We start from the raw sequence: 13,186 nt of genomic DNA, 5'->3' as shown, positions 1-13,186 counted from the left end.
AGACATAAAGAAACATTGATCATAGAACATCAAATTCGAGTGAACGACATTATAACATCACACCTCCAAACATTTGATCATATATAAATATTTCGATGCCGTCAGGTGTGATCATTTGTCCCGGGCAACTTTGTATCTTAAATGGATCTCCTTCACAAGGACATAAATCTAGTTTTGTTGACTGGCATGTACGGTACTCTATTTTAATTTTGTCACACTGAGAGAAAGATGCTTGAAAAGGAGTCCATACATTACTGACTCCGGCATACGTACAAAAATCTATCTGCGTTATACTAGAGCAACTGACTTCGGGCCTAGAAAGAAAAGGAAAATAAATGTCGAAATAAATAAACATATAGCAGAAAGCTTAACGAAAATAGTGAAGAAAAAAAAAGGAAGTTTATAACAATAACAACAATATTTCAATAATGCTAATAAAAACTACTGCAACGATGGACTATCTCTATATTCATTCGAAAAGAGACGGCTCTCAAATTCAAATACTCACACACATGCTGAAATATACACTTTACTACTAATCAGTTCAACCCAAGCATCGATCTCAAATTTTATGAAAATATGATCAATCATAACACATCTACCCCGTTGCAGGACGAGACAACCCTATTACATAGAAACAGTGCATTCTAGTCAGTGTAGACAAATATAAGATAGAAATATACAGAAAGGCATCGGCAGTGCAAATGATGTGATAAATACTGCAGAAAATATATTCAATAACATAATTGTACAAACTTTCAGCAATCAAATATTACAACATAACATAACTAATATAATCCAAATTACACGAATGAGAATACATCATCCTAACATCCTAAACTGGAAAATATTCTATAACATAAACTACAAGACCAGCTGTAAAGCACAAGTAAGAAACTTGCTTTCTAATTACAAACTCGTCAAAAGCTTTTCCGAATTACTCTCGAAAAATCGAGCAAAACGGAAGGGACGCATCTTTAACCTAGACCACTTTAATACATTCCGTAAGACATCAGAAAACACTTGTATCGCTACAGATGGTGTGATACTTGAGAACCGCACTGGCTGTCACTGTGAAAGGAGATGAAGCTTATATGCCTGTCTACGTCTGTGCAATCTCATTAACATAGCAAGAAAATTTGACCTTAATTTAAAAAAAAATTTTAATGTAATTCTATAACGCGTTTACTTTGAATTCTATTGTTCTCTGTGGAAATGTTCACTTTAATCACATGAAACAGTAGACGTAATTACATGTAGACAGAATGAACGATATTTTTATTATTTAAAACTTCAATTTAACTAGTTACTTATGTTATTACTATTACCATTATAGTCTGTTATATATATGAGAATTACGATTTATGAATAATGTTAGTAAAAAAATGTACATGAATAAGGATTACGTAAGATCTAATTGAAGAAGTGAACCATGGTGTGCGTAGGTGTTGCGATTAATTTCTGAATTTGGTGAGAGCACTACACACGGTTGCGTACGCAGTGAGAGCTAGCAGTACCTTCATGGGGCAGTGTGTCGAGTGACATTACTGTGTTTATTTCGCAAGTGTAAAATTTGTGATTTTGTGATCGTATGCATGATGTCATGGACAGAAACAAAGAGCCAACTTTAAATAATTTTGCGTTGAACTTGAGAAATCTGCTACAAAGACATTGAGCATGCTTCAGCAAGTTTACGGTGACGAGGCGATGGGTCATACGCAATGTTTCGAGTGGTGCTTCAAAAGCGGAAAATCGTCCCTGGAAGACGATGAGTGATTTGGAAGTCCTGTCACAAGCGTCACCCTCGGAAATGTGGAATTGTGCATCGAGAATTCGTCCCCCAGAGCCATACTGTTAATTGGGAGTTCTACTGCGACATTTTGAAGCGTCTGAGGGAGGAAATTCGGTGAAAGTGCGAAGAATTGGATCCTTCACGCGGAGAGTGCACCCAGTCGCCGGGCTCTCCTCACAATATTCATAAAATTTTAGGACCTGTGGATTTACATCTTTTCCCCCGAATATGAAAATTCACCTCAAATGTCGCGTTTTAACTCTGTTATCAAAATCCAGAGCGAATCGCAGAAGGCCCTCGACTCGATTGCGAAGAACGACTTCTAGGCCAGATTCCATAAGTGGCAGGAACACTGGGACCGGTGTTTTGCTGCGCAAGGTAACTATTTCGAAGGAGATGATGTTAAAATTTTGGTGAATAAATTATTTTTATTGGACACAGGGCGTTTAGGAACCTTTCGATACCACCTCATACATCATGAAATGTAGGTGACAATGCACAAAAATTGTGCAACTCAGAGTTCATCTTCCTCTCATCCACTTTGTGGGTGAATTTAGAGCTCACGAAGGAGTCTCTGTGTTGCCACTTGAACTGCTAGAAAATTCTGCAAAATCGTCTTTAAATTACCAAATAGATTCAAGCATCTTTTATCTGGAACACGAGAACTATGAATTGAAGTTTGCTTTTCGGGTGACAATTTACTAACAGATCTGTTCAATAGAGATTTGCTACAACATAAATCAATGTGTTGTTCTGTTTGTATATGTGTAATTAAAATATATATATATTACACAAGTACATGAAAATGCATCTACATTAAGATTTATCCTGACCTTCATCAATATATTCTTTTTTTCACTTGAATTCATTGCACTGTAGTAATTGAATATTACGTAATTTCCGATACAAAAAGGATACACCTAAATTGGATTACAACTGACGTTAGTACAAAAATATCTTAGAGTATAAAAGTGTGGCGAGTAAGAGAAAAAGAACAAAAGAAACATTAATGTTTATCATGATGAAGTAAATACTCACGAAGTTTTATTAAAAGCAAACTGTTTTACTTGATCTAGATTGACTACGTTGCGACACAATAGCTGAGCCATCGTCACTTTTCTGATCTCTGCAAGCTGGTCTGAAAGGGGGTAAAATAAAGGTTAGCAAAAATAATAGAACAATGAACTACAAAGAAAAAAAAATAAAACTACGGAGTATTTCACATTATTAAACAATACAAATATTGCATACAAAATGAAAGAATAATATTCGAATGAATGACTACCTGAGCAGAAGTAGTAAATGCATACATCGCCTCGATATCCGCAGAAATATCTAAAACACTCCAATGATGTCAACGACAATGACGAAAGCAAGAGTGAACTAGTTTGGGCATTCTTCGTGCGACACGTCTTTCCACAGTTCATCTTGACCGAGCTTGCACTCATGCTTCAACGTAGGCCACTGTTGGGTGTCTGGCATTTAGAATGTTACAAGGCGCACACTGCATTGTATCAGTTGGCAAATTCATTGACGGGAAAACAACTTTTATGGAGCGGGTAGTTGAATGATTTTCGATGAATTGGATCAATGTCGTATTGAGGTAACTTTAGTTAATTAAATAAAGTCAAACAATAATAATGAATAATTGGTAGCTTACTGGACTGGAATTCATTGACGTTCTCATAATAAAATCTGTCACCCTCTTTCAATGTAGAAAATTGATCTTCGAACTGTCTCATTAATGTTTGGCTGAGTTTCAGGTTAGGATCTTTTTTCTCAGTAAACATTCCACTTAAAAAATCAACGTCGAAGACACTTCTGCAATACATAAATAAGTATATAAATGAGAATTATGTATGCATGCATGTATGTCTTAGAAACACACATACACACAAATACACAAAGAGTTGGTTGGTTTTTTAGGAAGTCACTATCGTTAATACATCAAGAGTTAACATTTATTCAATAATGTTATTAACAAATAGTAACATATTTGAACACTGCCAATTTGTCGTTTGACTACGATAAAAAAAAATACATCTTACCTGGGGAAAATGTTTGTGATGAAGTAACGGAAGGAGCAAGTGAAGGAAGAGCAAGTGGAGAAATGAACTAAAAAGAAAGGAATTATGAATTCCTGATACAATACCTAACCTCGATTACTATGAAATTCCAACGAATTTTAAAGCGGATGGAAGTGTAAAAGCAAAGCGAGAAGAGTGAGAAAAAGGAGGGAAAATGAAATAAAGAGATGATGGAAAAGAGGAGGAGGTGTTTTATGACCAAAACAAAGAATGAGTTATGTGTATGAGGGGGAAATACCAGGGAGAAAATTATCGTGAAACGGAAAGGAAATGTAAATCCAATATACAAAAAGTGCGAGAGAGACAAAAAAGGGGGAGAGGGAGAAAGAAAGTAGAGAGAGAAAAAAAGAGAGAAAATATTGAAGTTATTAGTAATTGAAATTTGATTGGATATAAACAAAGAATTGAATATCTAGTTTCAATACACTGACATAACTTATTTACTCCTGTATTCACATGTAAAAACAGACTGTTATGTCATGTTTTCTAGTTTATGTGTGTAAAATATATAAAATTAAGGAAGGTGGCTATTATTAATGCAGATTTAATTTTGGTGAAACACTGGATGTATTGTTTGTTTATTTGTTTGCTTTTTACTGTGCATGAACATTTTGCAAGATTTTGGCAAAACTATTATGTGAGGAATAAACAATTTTAGCGATTTGGTATTGAAAACTTCTTCAGTAAATAGCGACTGAATTATCTGCGAGAATCCAACAGATCAGATATTTGAAAAAGACTATAATAGGATGTCGTAATTCTTCGTAAGACAAAGCTCACCTCTTCTTGGTTTCAGCAATTTTAGAATTGTTAATATATCATCACAGTTTATATTCCAAATATATTTGAAGAATGATGTGGTGCAACACCTTCTAACTGTATGAAAGTATACATATATTTTTAGAATCCTTTTTAAGTAGATATTAAGTGAACCATAAATAAGACTTTTTATATTATTTGATTACATGAAATACCTTAGATCGATAAACTAATGCGTTAGGGAAACATATCGCACTAAGGGACCACGAAATCTTGGTTGTTGTAGTTACATCGTGGAAAGAAAGAGATGAACATACTTTAAGAGAACGTAGATAAGATTGGCACAAACACTTTGTGTACTCTTGTGGACTCTTGGTTTAAAGATGCTCGGTGAAAACAATGTTGTTGCATACTATTCATATAAAATAAAATCACACCATTTTACTACATCCCCACTAGACATGAGTGGTTCTCAGCTAGAGCTCTTGCAGTCGATCAAAATGCTGGAACTCGATATAAGCGTAAGTCTCTTCTAGCAAAAGCATATCCTATGCACAGTTAGGATCGCATATCAAAAACTCGTCGAATCTGCCCAGAGATATCGCTCTTTGATATTTTACTGAAGGCAAAAGAGCCAGAAGTCCGCTAGGATGAAATACTAGGCAGATATGGCATTTTTACGCTTTGTACCATAAGAAATAATTTTGTCTCTACGTTAAGTGCATTTGCCTTTAGAAGTTACAAACATATTTTAAATAACCTAGAGTTCATATATATATATATATATATATATATATATATATGAGAATAATATGATTTTCACTCACATGTACATTGTTTCTAAGAGTTGTCTTCCGTTAGTATCATGGTGTGGGAATGCTTTAAACGACATATTTGTAAGCGGGTTTATGATTGCCAGCCAAACGATGTATGGAGGTATTCCGTAAAAACGTGTATCTTGGGTTACAGTTGCCACTACATCGGAAAAGTTACAATTGTTTCGGAAAGCACAGGGTATTTTACTGAAAAATATAAGGCAAATAAAAATACCAAAAATATAAGAATTTATGAGAAAATATTATGCCCCCATAATGATAATAATACCTACTATTGGTACTTTAACACGCAATCTGAGGAGAGGCTGAGGATTAAATTGAGTTCAGTGATTTGTTGTTTCATATTTTATCAGAAAATAAAAGGATATCGTAACAAAATACCAGAAAATATTTAAGTAGCCTACCAGACAGCCACCAACTCTATAAGCATAATGCGGATAATCGGTGACTTATAAATGACAGACATACACACTCACGTGTATGCACACATATACATAAATCTATATACATAAATGTGTAATGATGTCTGTGTGTGCGTGTGTGTGTGTGTGTGTGTGTGTGTGTGTGTGTGTGTGTGTGTGTGTGTGTGTGTGTGTGTGTTTGGGGTTACTCTAACTCCTCCCACATCATCCAACAGATTTTAATGAATTTTGGCACATGCCCTGAAGTTCAAATAAGACTGGAATTTTTCGAAAACTCGATAATGCTTAGTTGGCATCGATTTTTGTGAGCTCAATCGGGCGTTTTAATGGAAATTCCCATTACGATGTTATTTTCCCTGCAGCTTTTGCATATTTTGTCCCATTTTGATGAAAATCGATGAGTGAGCGAGGCTTATGGAAAATTTTATATTTAGGTAAAGTTTATGGTCGGAGTCATGTAGTAGAATTAAAATTAAACTGGTGAAAGGCAGAAATCGTCAAAATTCACTCACAATAAAATAATAAACTGATTTTGAAGAAAATTGACCCATGAATAAAATTAAGCACTTCAACATATGAAACATCGATCTTTCATATAATGTATTAGGATTTAAAAATCAATGGGATATTTTCATATAAATGGTCGCATAGATTCTATTCTATGACATAACCTTAACACTTTTCTTTGGATTTTGCTGAGATTGGACACGCTGATCAATTTTGTACAGAGGGTGGCATTAAGAGGAGAGAAATAAACAAAAAAGGCGGCGAGCTAGCAGAAACGTTAGCACGCCGGGCGAAATGCTTAGCCGGGTGAATGCTTAGTTCAAATTCCGCCGAGGTCGACTTTGCCTTTCATCCTTTCGGAGTCGATTAAATAAGTACCAGTTATGCACTGAGGTCGATATAATCGACTTAATCCATATATCTGTCCTTGTTTCTCCTCTCTGTGTGTGGCCCCTTGTGAGCAGTAAAGAAATAAGAAATAAACAAGCATTATTTTCAACGAGTCGAGGTACACCCAAAACTTTGACTACGATTTCAGACGGTCCAGTATCTAGGAGCATGTCGAAAGCGTTAACCGATTAAAATCCCTGTCAAACCAGATATAACATCTTAATTGGTAATAGTTGGCACAGGGAACGTAGAAGATTTCAGTACAAGGTCAGAGGTGGAGTTAACTTCAACACAGAAAACACGAGCAACGCCAGGTCCAAGAGCTAGTACATACATATTCGGATTTATTTTACAGACCCCGGTGCGGGAAAAAATCTACCTACACTGCTGCAGATTAAATGTAGAATGGAAACTGACATACTTCCCAATTTCCAAACTAGCCTGTTCCAGCATTCCTTTGACAATATTTGTCATTTCAGTATCGTCATCCACTTTTGTTGCGTCTTTTATTATATCAATCAAATTTTCATTTGTATTTGGAGCAACTTGTACCGATTCTCTCAACATCGAAGCCACGACTAATTCATAGGCAAGTGAGAAAGAATGTGAAACCATAGGTAGCTTTTGGTTATCGTAAGTGCGGGTTCCAGTAGTCTTAGATTTAAGAGGAGTGTCGACACCGAGTAACATTGGTAAATATTCGTTGTAAGTAATATGTTGAAATATTCCAATCAGCAATTTCTTTGCTTCTTCCGAGGCGTTTTCGTAACCAAATTCGATCATTTTATCGACAAGTTTATTGTATTCACGAAGAAACACATGATATATTGCCATCAGTAAAGGGTTTTCACTGATAGTATCTCCAACTAGAAAACAGAAAAAGATGAGGTATCTTTATTAAACACAAAATTAAATTTTTTAGCGAAAAGAAATGTATGGATAAAACTAACTGGATCACATTTAGCATATTAATTACCATTATTTATTAGGCCAATGACGACTGAAATGCAGAAATTATCATCCTGCAGAATTTTATCTTAGTACTGGTAACCTTTGAATGAAAGCAAAATATTACCATTATTTTACTTGCATAACTTAAAGTGAAAGACGATGTTTCTTACTTCCTTTTAAGCCAATATCTTTTTATCAGACTCTGGCATCTAATCAAGGTCACATCAATTTTAAGGACAAAGCGAGTAAAAAACGGGATGTTAATACATTTCACGTGAGTATAAGTTGCAAAGTACTAGGGAATACCTACAATCAAGAATCGAAACCGAGCTGTACATAATAATGTGTCTTAATAGATCACTACAGTCAACTGAGTTTCTTATACGTCTTTGTGTTCACAAGAAACTTCCATTAATCAGATAGAAGTAGATAATTGATAAGAGATGTTGTGTATGCCATTAGCAATAGCATTAGCAATTTAAGCAAAGAAGATTGACAATAAATTATTATTTGTGTAAATATACGGTCAATACTTATTACATAAACATAAGCAGAACTTACATATTACCAGATACTACACATCGAAAATCTATACGATAACCAATTACACCAAAGCTACCACTACTTCAAGATGATATGTTGTATCTAAAGTTTAGGTTACTATAGGAATTTTACTATAGGTTACTATAGGAATTTTAACTAAATATTTCAGAAAAGTATGTTTAATCAAACTTACAGTAAATCAGATATATACTGCCACTTATATTAGATTTAACTTATATTTATAATATCTAATTAGTATTTATACTTATTTAGTATATGAAGCCCGAAAAATTGCATTATACCAGAAATTTTGATCTATTCAAATATATGAATATCTTTAATATATAAGCAATTATCAATAATTACTATAAACCTAATGATAGTTCCTAAATATCCATTTTGATGCATGCACATTTCTATCTTAGCATTTACGAGACGTCTTCTAGAAAATAATATAAAATACAGCTCTTCTAAACAAAGAAAGCAGAAAGAGTTCCCAGGTTTATTAGCAGTAGTCTTGCTTATAATTTCCCACTCCACAGAAAAAACTTTTTTCTTATCCTTTAAATCCCAAATAAATGTATTAGGGCTAGTAGAAGAAGACCTGTTTCTATTAATAAAGGTGTAAATATGGTAAGAAATGCGTTTTTTTAATATAATTCTGCGTGGCTCCTATATAAATGTAATTTTTACTCTCAGAAATTATCTTACAAAAATTCTTAAATAAGCATTCACTTTTAAGCTTGCAATCAGGGAAAGTATTTTCTTTATTACTCATATTATTACTGTTTGTTATCGTTACAGATTAGATATTTACTGTTTGTAGTTTTATTTACATTCAAAAGGTTGGGGTGAGATTTTACTAGAGTAGTTTTCCCTTCGTACGTTAAATGTCCAAATTATACTTTCCTCGCTAACGTTTATTCGATTGGTATTAATCCTATGGCGTTTACTACCTTTACAGTGATTATAAAACAATATAATTTTCTTTCGTTGATCGAGGATATAATCTGGTATAAATTATTAGATACAGAATGACCAATTCTAAAAAGCCTAGGGTTAATAATATCATTTTGTAAAATGTTTGGAAAAAAGTTTATATAAATTACCGACCAAATTACCTTTAATTTGTTTAGCGAATGGAACAATAAACCAAATAGTTTCGTTCTTGTTAGAAGATGTATTATAACCTCTACCTCTCCGACCATTTTTGGATATATAAGGTGTTTGTTTTTTTATCTTATTATTCCTACTCCCGATAGTACGAGAATGATTAAAACAACGAAGTAGTACGTTGTTTCTAATATTTCTCATATTTTGTCTTTGATTCTTAATATTCGCATATTTAATATTTTTCAATTTAGTCTTATTCTTATTTCCGGTTATTAGTTTTAAATCCATGTTAGCATGGGGAAATATTTATGTTGTTGGAAGTGCTAATATTTACACACACACACACACACACACACAGACACACACACACACACACACACACACACACACGCACATACACACACACATACACACACACGCACACACACACTCACACAGGTACGTGCATGTTTACAGACTTCTATAACGTTTATAAGGTGATTCACGTTCTGTTTTATATATATTTAAATAAACTTTATGTAACTTAAAACAGTCTTATCAATGAAATTATCTGCCAAAGGGTATCTTACCTCCCTTAAATTTATTTCCTGCTTGTGGAAGAAATCCTGAATTCAGATTAAACTTCCCTGAAATTTTAAAAAATATTTTCGCTTTTGTATTTGCTTTGCAATATATTATATTAACGTAATGACCTCCGCCCCCCCCCAAAAAAAAACACAAAAAAGAACAAGTATTAGATGCTGACTTCGATAAATTAATGGCTGTCTGTTGATCAGGTCTTAATTTATCATTCGAAGGAATTGTGAATCTAAGGTTGGATAGGTCATATAAAAAGGTAATATTTTGAATGAGGCTATGAAATCCCCGTTGACTAAATTGTTTTATTGCCGCTTACAATAATATGTACTCCACCTACATCACGTATTCATATACATTTGAAAATGATAGATAGATATGCAGATAACTCGATAGATATGTAGATCTTTGTAATCTGAGAAAAAGGATTACTCACCGTCAGCGTTCATTAAGTTTGTTTCTAAATGCGTATCATGAAACATAAAAGAAGCATCAATTACATGGGTGACGTCATTTATACCATGATTGATACCTGTACAGAAGATAAAACATGAATAAAATAAAATAAATTGAAACAATGAAAAGATATCATAATTAAGAAATTATTTCTGCATTATAGTGTAGGTTGTCCATGATTTCTGATAGAAATTTATAGTATTACGGAGTGAGAGCGCTAAGCAGTGATATATATTAATACAATGTTATTAACAGTTCGATTAAGCTAATATCACATTCAGTAATAACATTGTATTACTACTTATCATAGCTTAGCACTCTTAGCCCGTAATTTAATTACGATGAGCCCTCGATTTGCGCTTCCAGCCGACGGATGTTGACTGGAAAAACATAAAAGAGATTATCTTTCTTATCAGCTCGCAGCGTCACTGTACGGTTTCTATGACTGAAAAAAAGTTAACTACTCCGAAATGCTTTCATCTCACAGCCTGGACAGGTGGTGCTGCGAGCTGATTTACACCATATGTCTACAGTGAGAAATTTTCTCCATGACGAAACACAGTGAATGGCTTGTTTACAAGTCAGAAAGTGTTTGTAGAATATTCGAACTGGTAATAACATTGCAGAAAGTTATAGATATCTAAACATTGTGACTTTTATGGTCAGATTAAAATACCTAAAGAAAGATCTGGTTGCTTTGAAACTCAAAGGATTGTTTTCAGCACAAAACAAACGATATAGACAGGTATGTCTTTGCATCTGTTCAAGGTCAATTTCCAGAAAAACAGCAGATTCCCTCGCTATTAGATCTCTGGTCAGCGGTAAATTCTAAACAATTCAAACAGAATTTTACTTCTCAGTTGACACCACCACGAGCAACGAAACGGTGAATTCCTGTTACACATGTGTCAGGAATTTTTGTCTGGTGTTAGATTTTGACAGTGTAAAACATAGCATGATTGACATATGTTAGGTATTAACTCTGTAATATTCTTCTCATCGTATCACTTAAAATGTTAAGTGAGGCCAGAGATGCACGTCGATTTAAATGGAAGGGGATAATTTGAATACTGATAGTTATTTATTAATCCCTTGAAGAACTGAACTTCTGCATGAGTTTATTCATAGAAGATTTAACCATTTAGTATGGCATGAAATCTAAAGCACCTATATGGTTGTACATGGAGTAGAGTATGGTCGGATCGAGGTTTTGTGGATAGCTAAATTATCCCTTTATGACTGTCCTCTATTATTTAAAACTAGTCATATAAACTTTTTAGAAAGATTATAGATGGAAATATAATCGATTACATGTACATGTGTCGGTTGTGTTGATTTCGTCAATTTCTTTCAGATGAAATGCAAAGACCTACATGGTAAAGATGGGAGTTCAACTTAGAACTGAAATAAATGAATCTAAATACTATGATGCATTTAATTCAATGCTCAACCTTCGTTGTGATTTTGTCTAAAACCATTTTGTAAATGAAAAGAAAGAACTTTTGACTTACCACCCTCACAGCTGATATTATTTGTGAGAAGTGGTCGAAAGTAAGGCATACACGGAGAGCAATTACGTCCATCATGTGGATCATTGGTAGCAATACCGAGACAGCTGAAATTTCAAAAGGAGAATGTAATGAACAATTTGAAATATTTAAGAGCTAATTTTATCAGCTAATTTTATCAGCTAATTTTATACAAAAAAGTTTATATCAATAATAATACAATTTATATACGCTTTTGGCTACCATAATTTAGGAGGGCAAGAAAGGATAAATAGATAGAGCGGGCGTTGATTCTAGATCACGATATGTCCATTTTCTTCGGTAACTTCGATTGATTTTCTTTATGCCTTACTTAGAGAATTTTCATGGATATTTATAAATGAGAAGCCACCAAAACTGAAGACACAGCTGGAGTCCCATATTTCATTTCTTATGTGAATATATCAACATATAATGTGATATGCATGTATATTAAAAAATAAAGTTGTGATGATAAATTGTAGATTCACAATCTGTGATCGAAGTAAACCCAAGAAAATATCCATCTGTCAAGGTAGTTCTGTCATTTTGTCTCTTTCTTGTTCTCACTTATGTCCGAATTATTTGTTGTTTGTGCATATATTTGTATATGTATGCCTACACAGATATACACACACAAACACGCACACTAACATACACACACAACACACACACACACACACACACATATATATATATATATATATATATGTGCGTATGCATATTTGAGGGGGAATGTGTGTTCGTATGTATTTATGTATGTTTGTAGGTAGGTATGAAAGGATTTATAAATAAGTTGCACATTTTAAATGCTCAGGACAAAATATAACCAACTTGCTAATTGTGGTTAATTCTTTTAAATAAAAAGTAATCGATAAACTACTTACCTGTCGCAGCATACTTCAGCTAAAAGAGAAGATGAGAAATAAAAGGAATTTTAGAAATAAATTTTGCAATAAATTATGTGTATTTTCATTATTACAAATTTACTGAAGACCTGAAATAGTTAAGATTCAAATCTACTTCTAATTGCACTTTAAAGAGAAGCTTAAATCCGTACTGCTGTCTAATGAACTAGTTCGTGAGCTTCCAACGCTACCATAGTTTCCAACGCTCAGTCTTCTTATTCTTTGTTAAAGTACTTGCAGTTTGGTGAACTGGGAATATTCCGTTTGAAGTGTCCTGACATATATATACATACATACATACATATATATATATATATATA

General features: G+C 33.6%; 1 protein-coding gene across 1 annotated transcript in view; it reads right to left on the bottom strand.

Annotated features, from left to right (window-relative positions):
* Nucleotides 1-49: 49 nt before the first annotated feature.
* Nucleotides 50-13,186, bottom strand: part of LOC106877958 (uncharacterized) — a 67,668-nt gene continuing 54,531 nt past the window's right edge. Inside the window, exons 16-25 of the mRNA XM_014927036.2 lie at nucleotides 12,846-12,864; nucleotides 10,413-10,508; nucleotides 9,970-10,026; nucleotides 7,215-7,659; nucleotides 5,466-5,660; nucleotides 3,453-3,613; nucleotides 2,831-2,930; nucleotides 2,420-2,502; nucleotides 2,033-2,174; nucleotides 50-314 (exon numbers count right to left, since the gene is read on the bottom strand). Coding sequence (XP_014782522.2) covers nucleotides 50-314; nucleotides 2,033-2,174; nucleotides 2,420-2,502; nucleotides 2,831-2,930; nucleotides 3,453-3,613; nucleotides 5,466-5,660; nucleotides 7,215-7,659; nucleotides 9,970-10,026; nucleotides 10,413-10,508; nucleotides 12,846-12,864 — 1,563 coding nt within the window. The remainder of the gene's footprint in view (nucleotides 315-2,032; nucleotides 2,175-2,419; nucleotides 2,503-2,830; nucleotides 2,931-3,452; nucleotides 3,614-5,465; nucleotides 5,661-7,214; nucleotides 7,660-9,969; nucleotides 10,027-10,412; nucleotides 10,509-12,845; nucleotides 12,865-13,186) is intronic.

Source organism: Octopus bimaculoides, chromosome 20, assembly GCF_001194135.2.
Source record: "Octopus bimaculoides isolate UCB-OBI-ISO-001 chromosome 20, ASM119413v2, whole genome shotgun sequence".
Taxonomy (NCBI): domain Eukaryota; kingdom Metazoa; phylum Mollusca; class Cephalopoda; order Octopoda; family Octopodidae; genus Octopus; species Octopus bimaculoides.
This window is presented reverse-complemented; position numbering and strand designations above follow the sequence as displayed.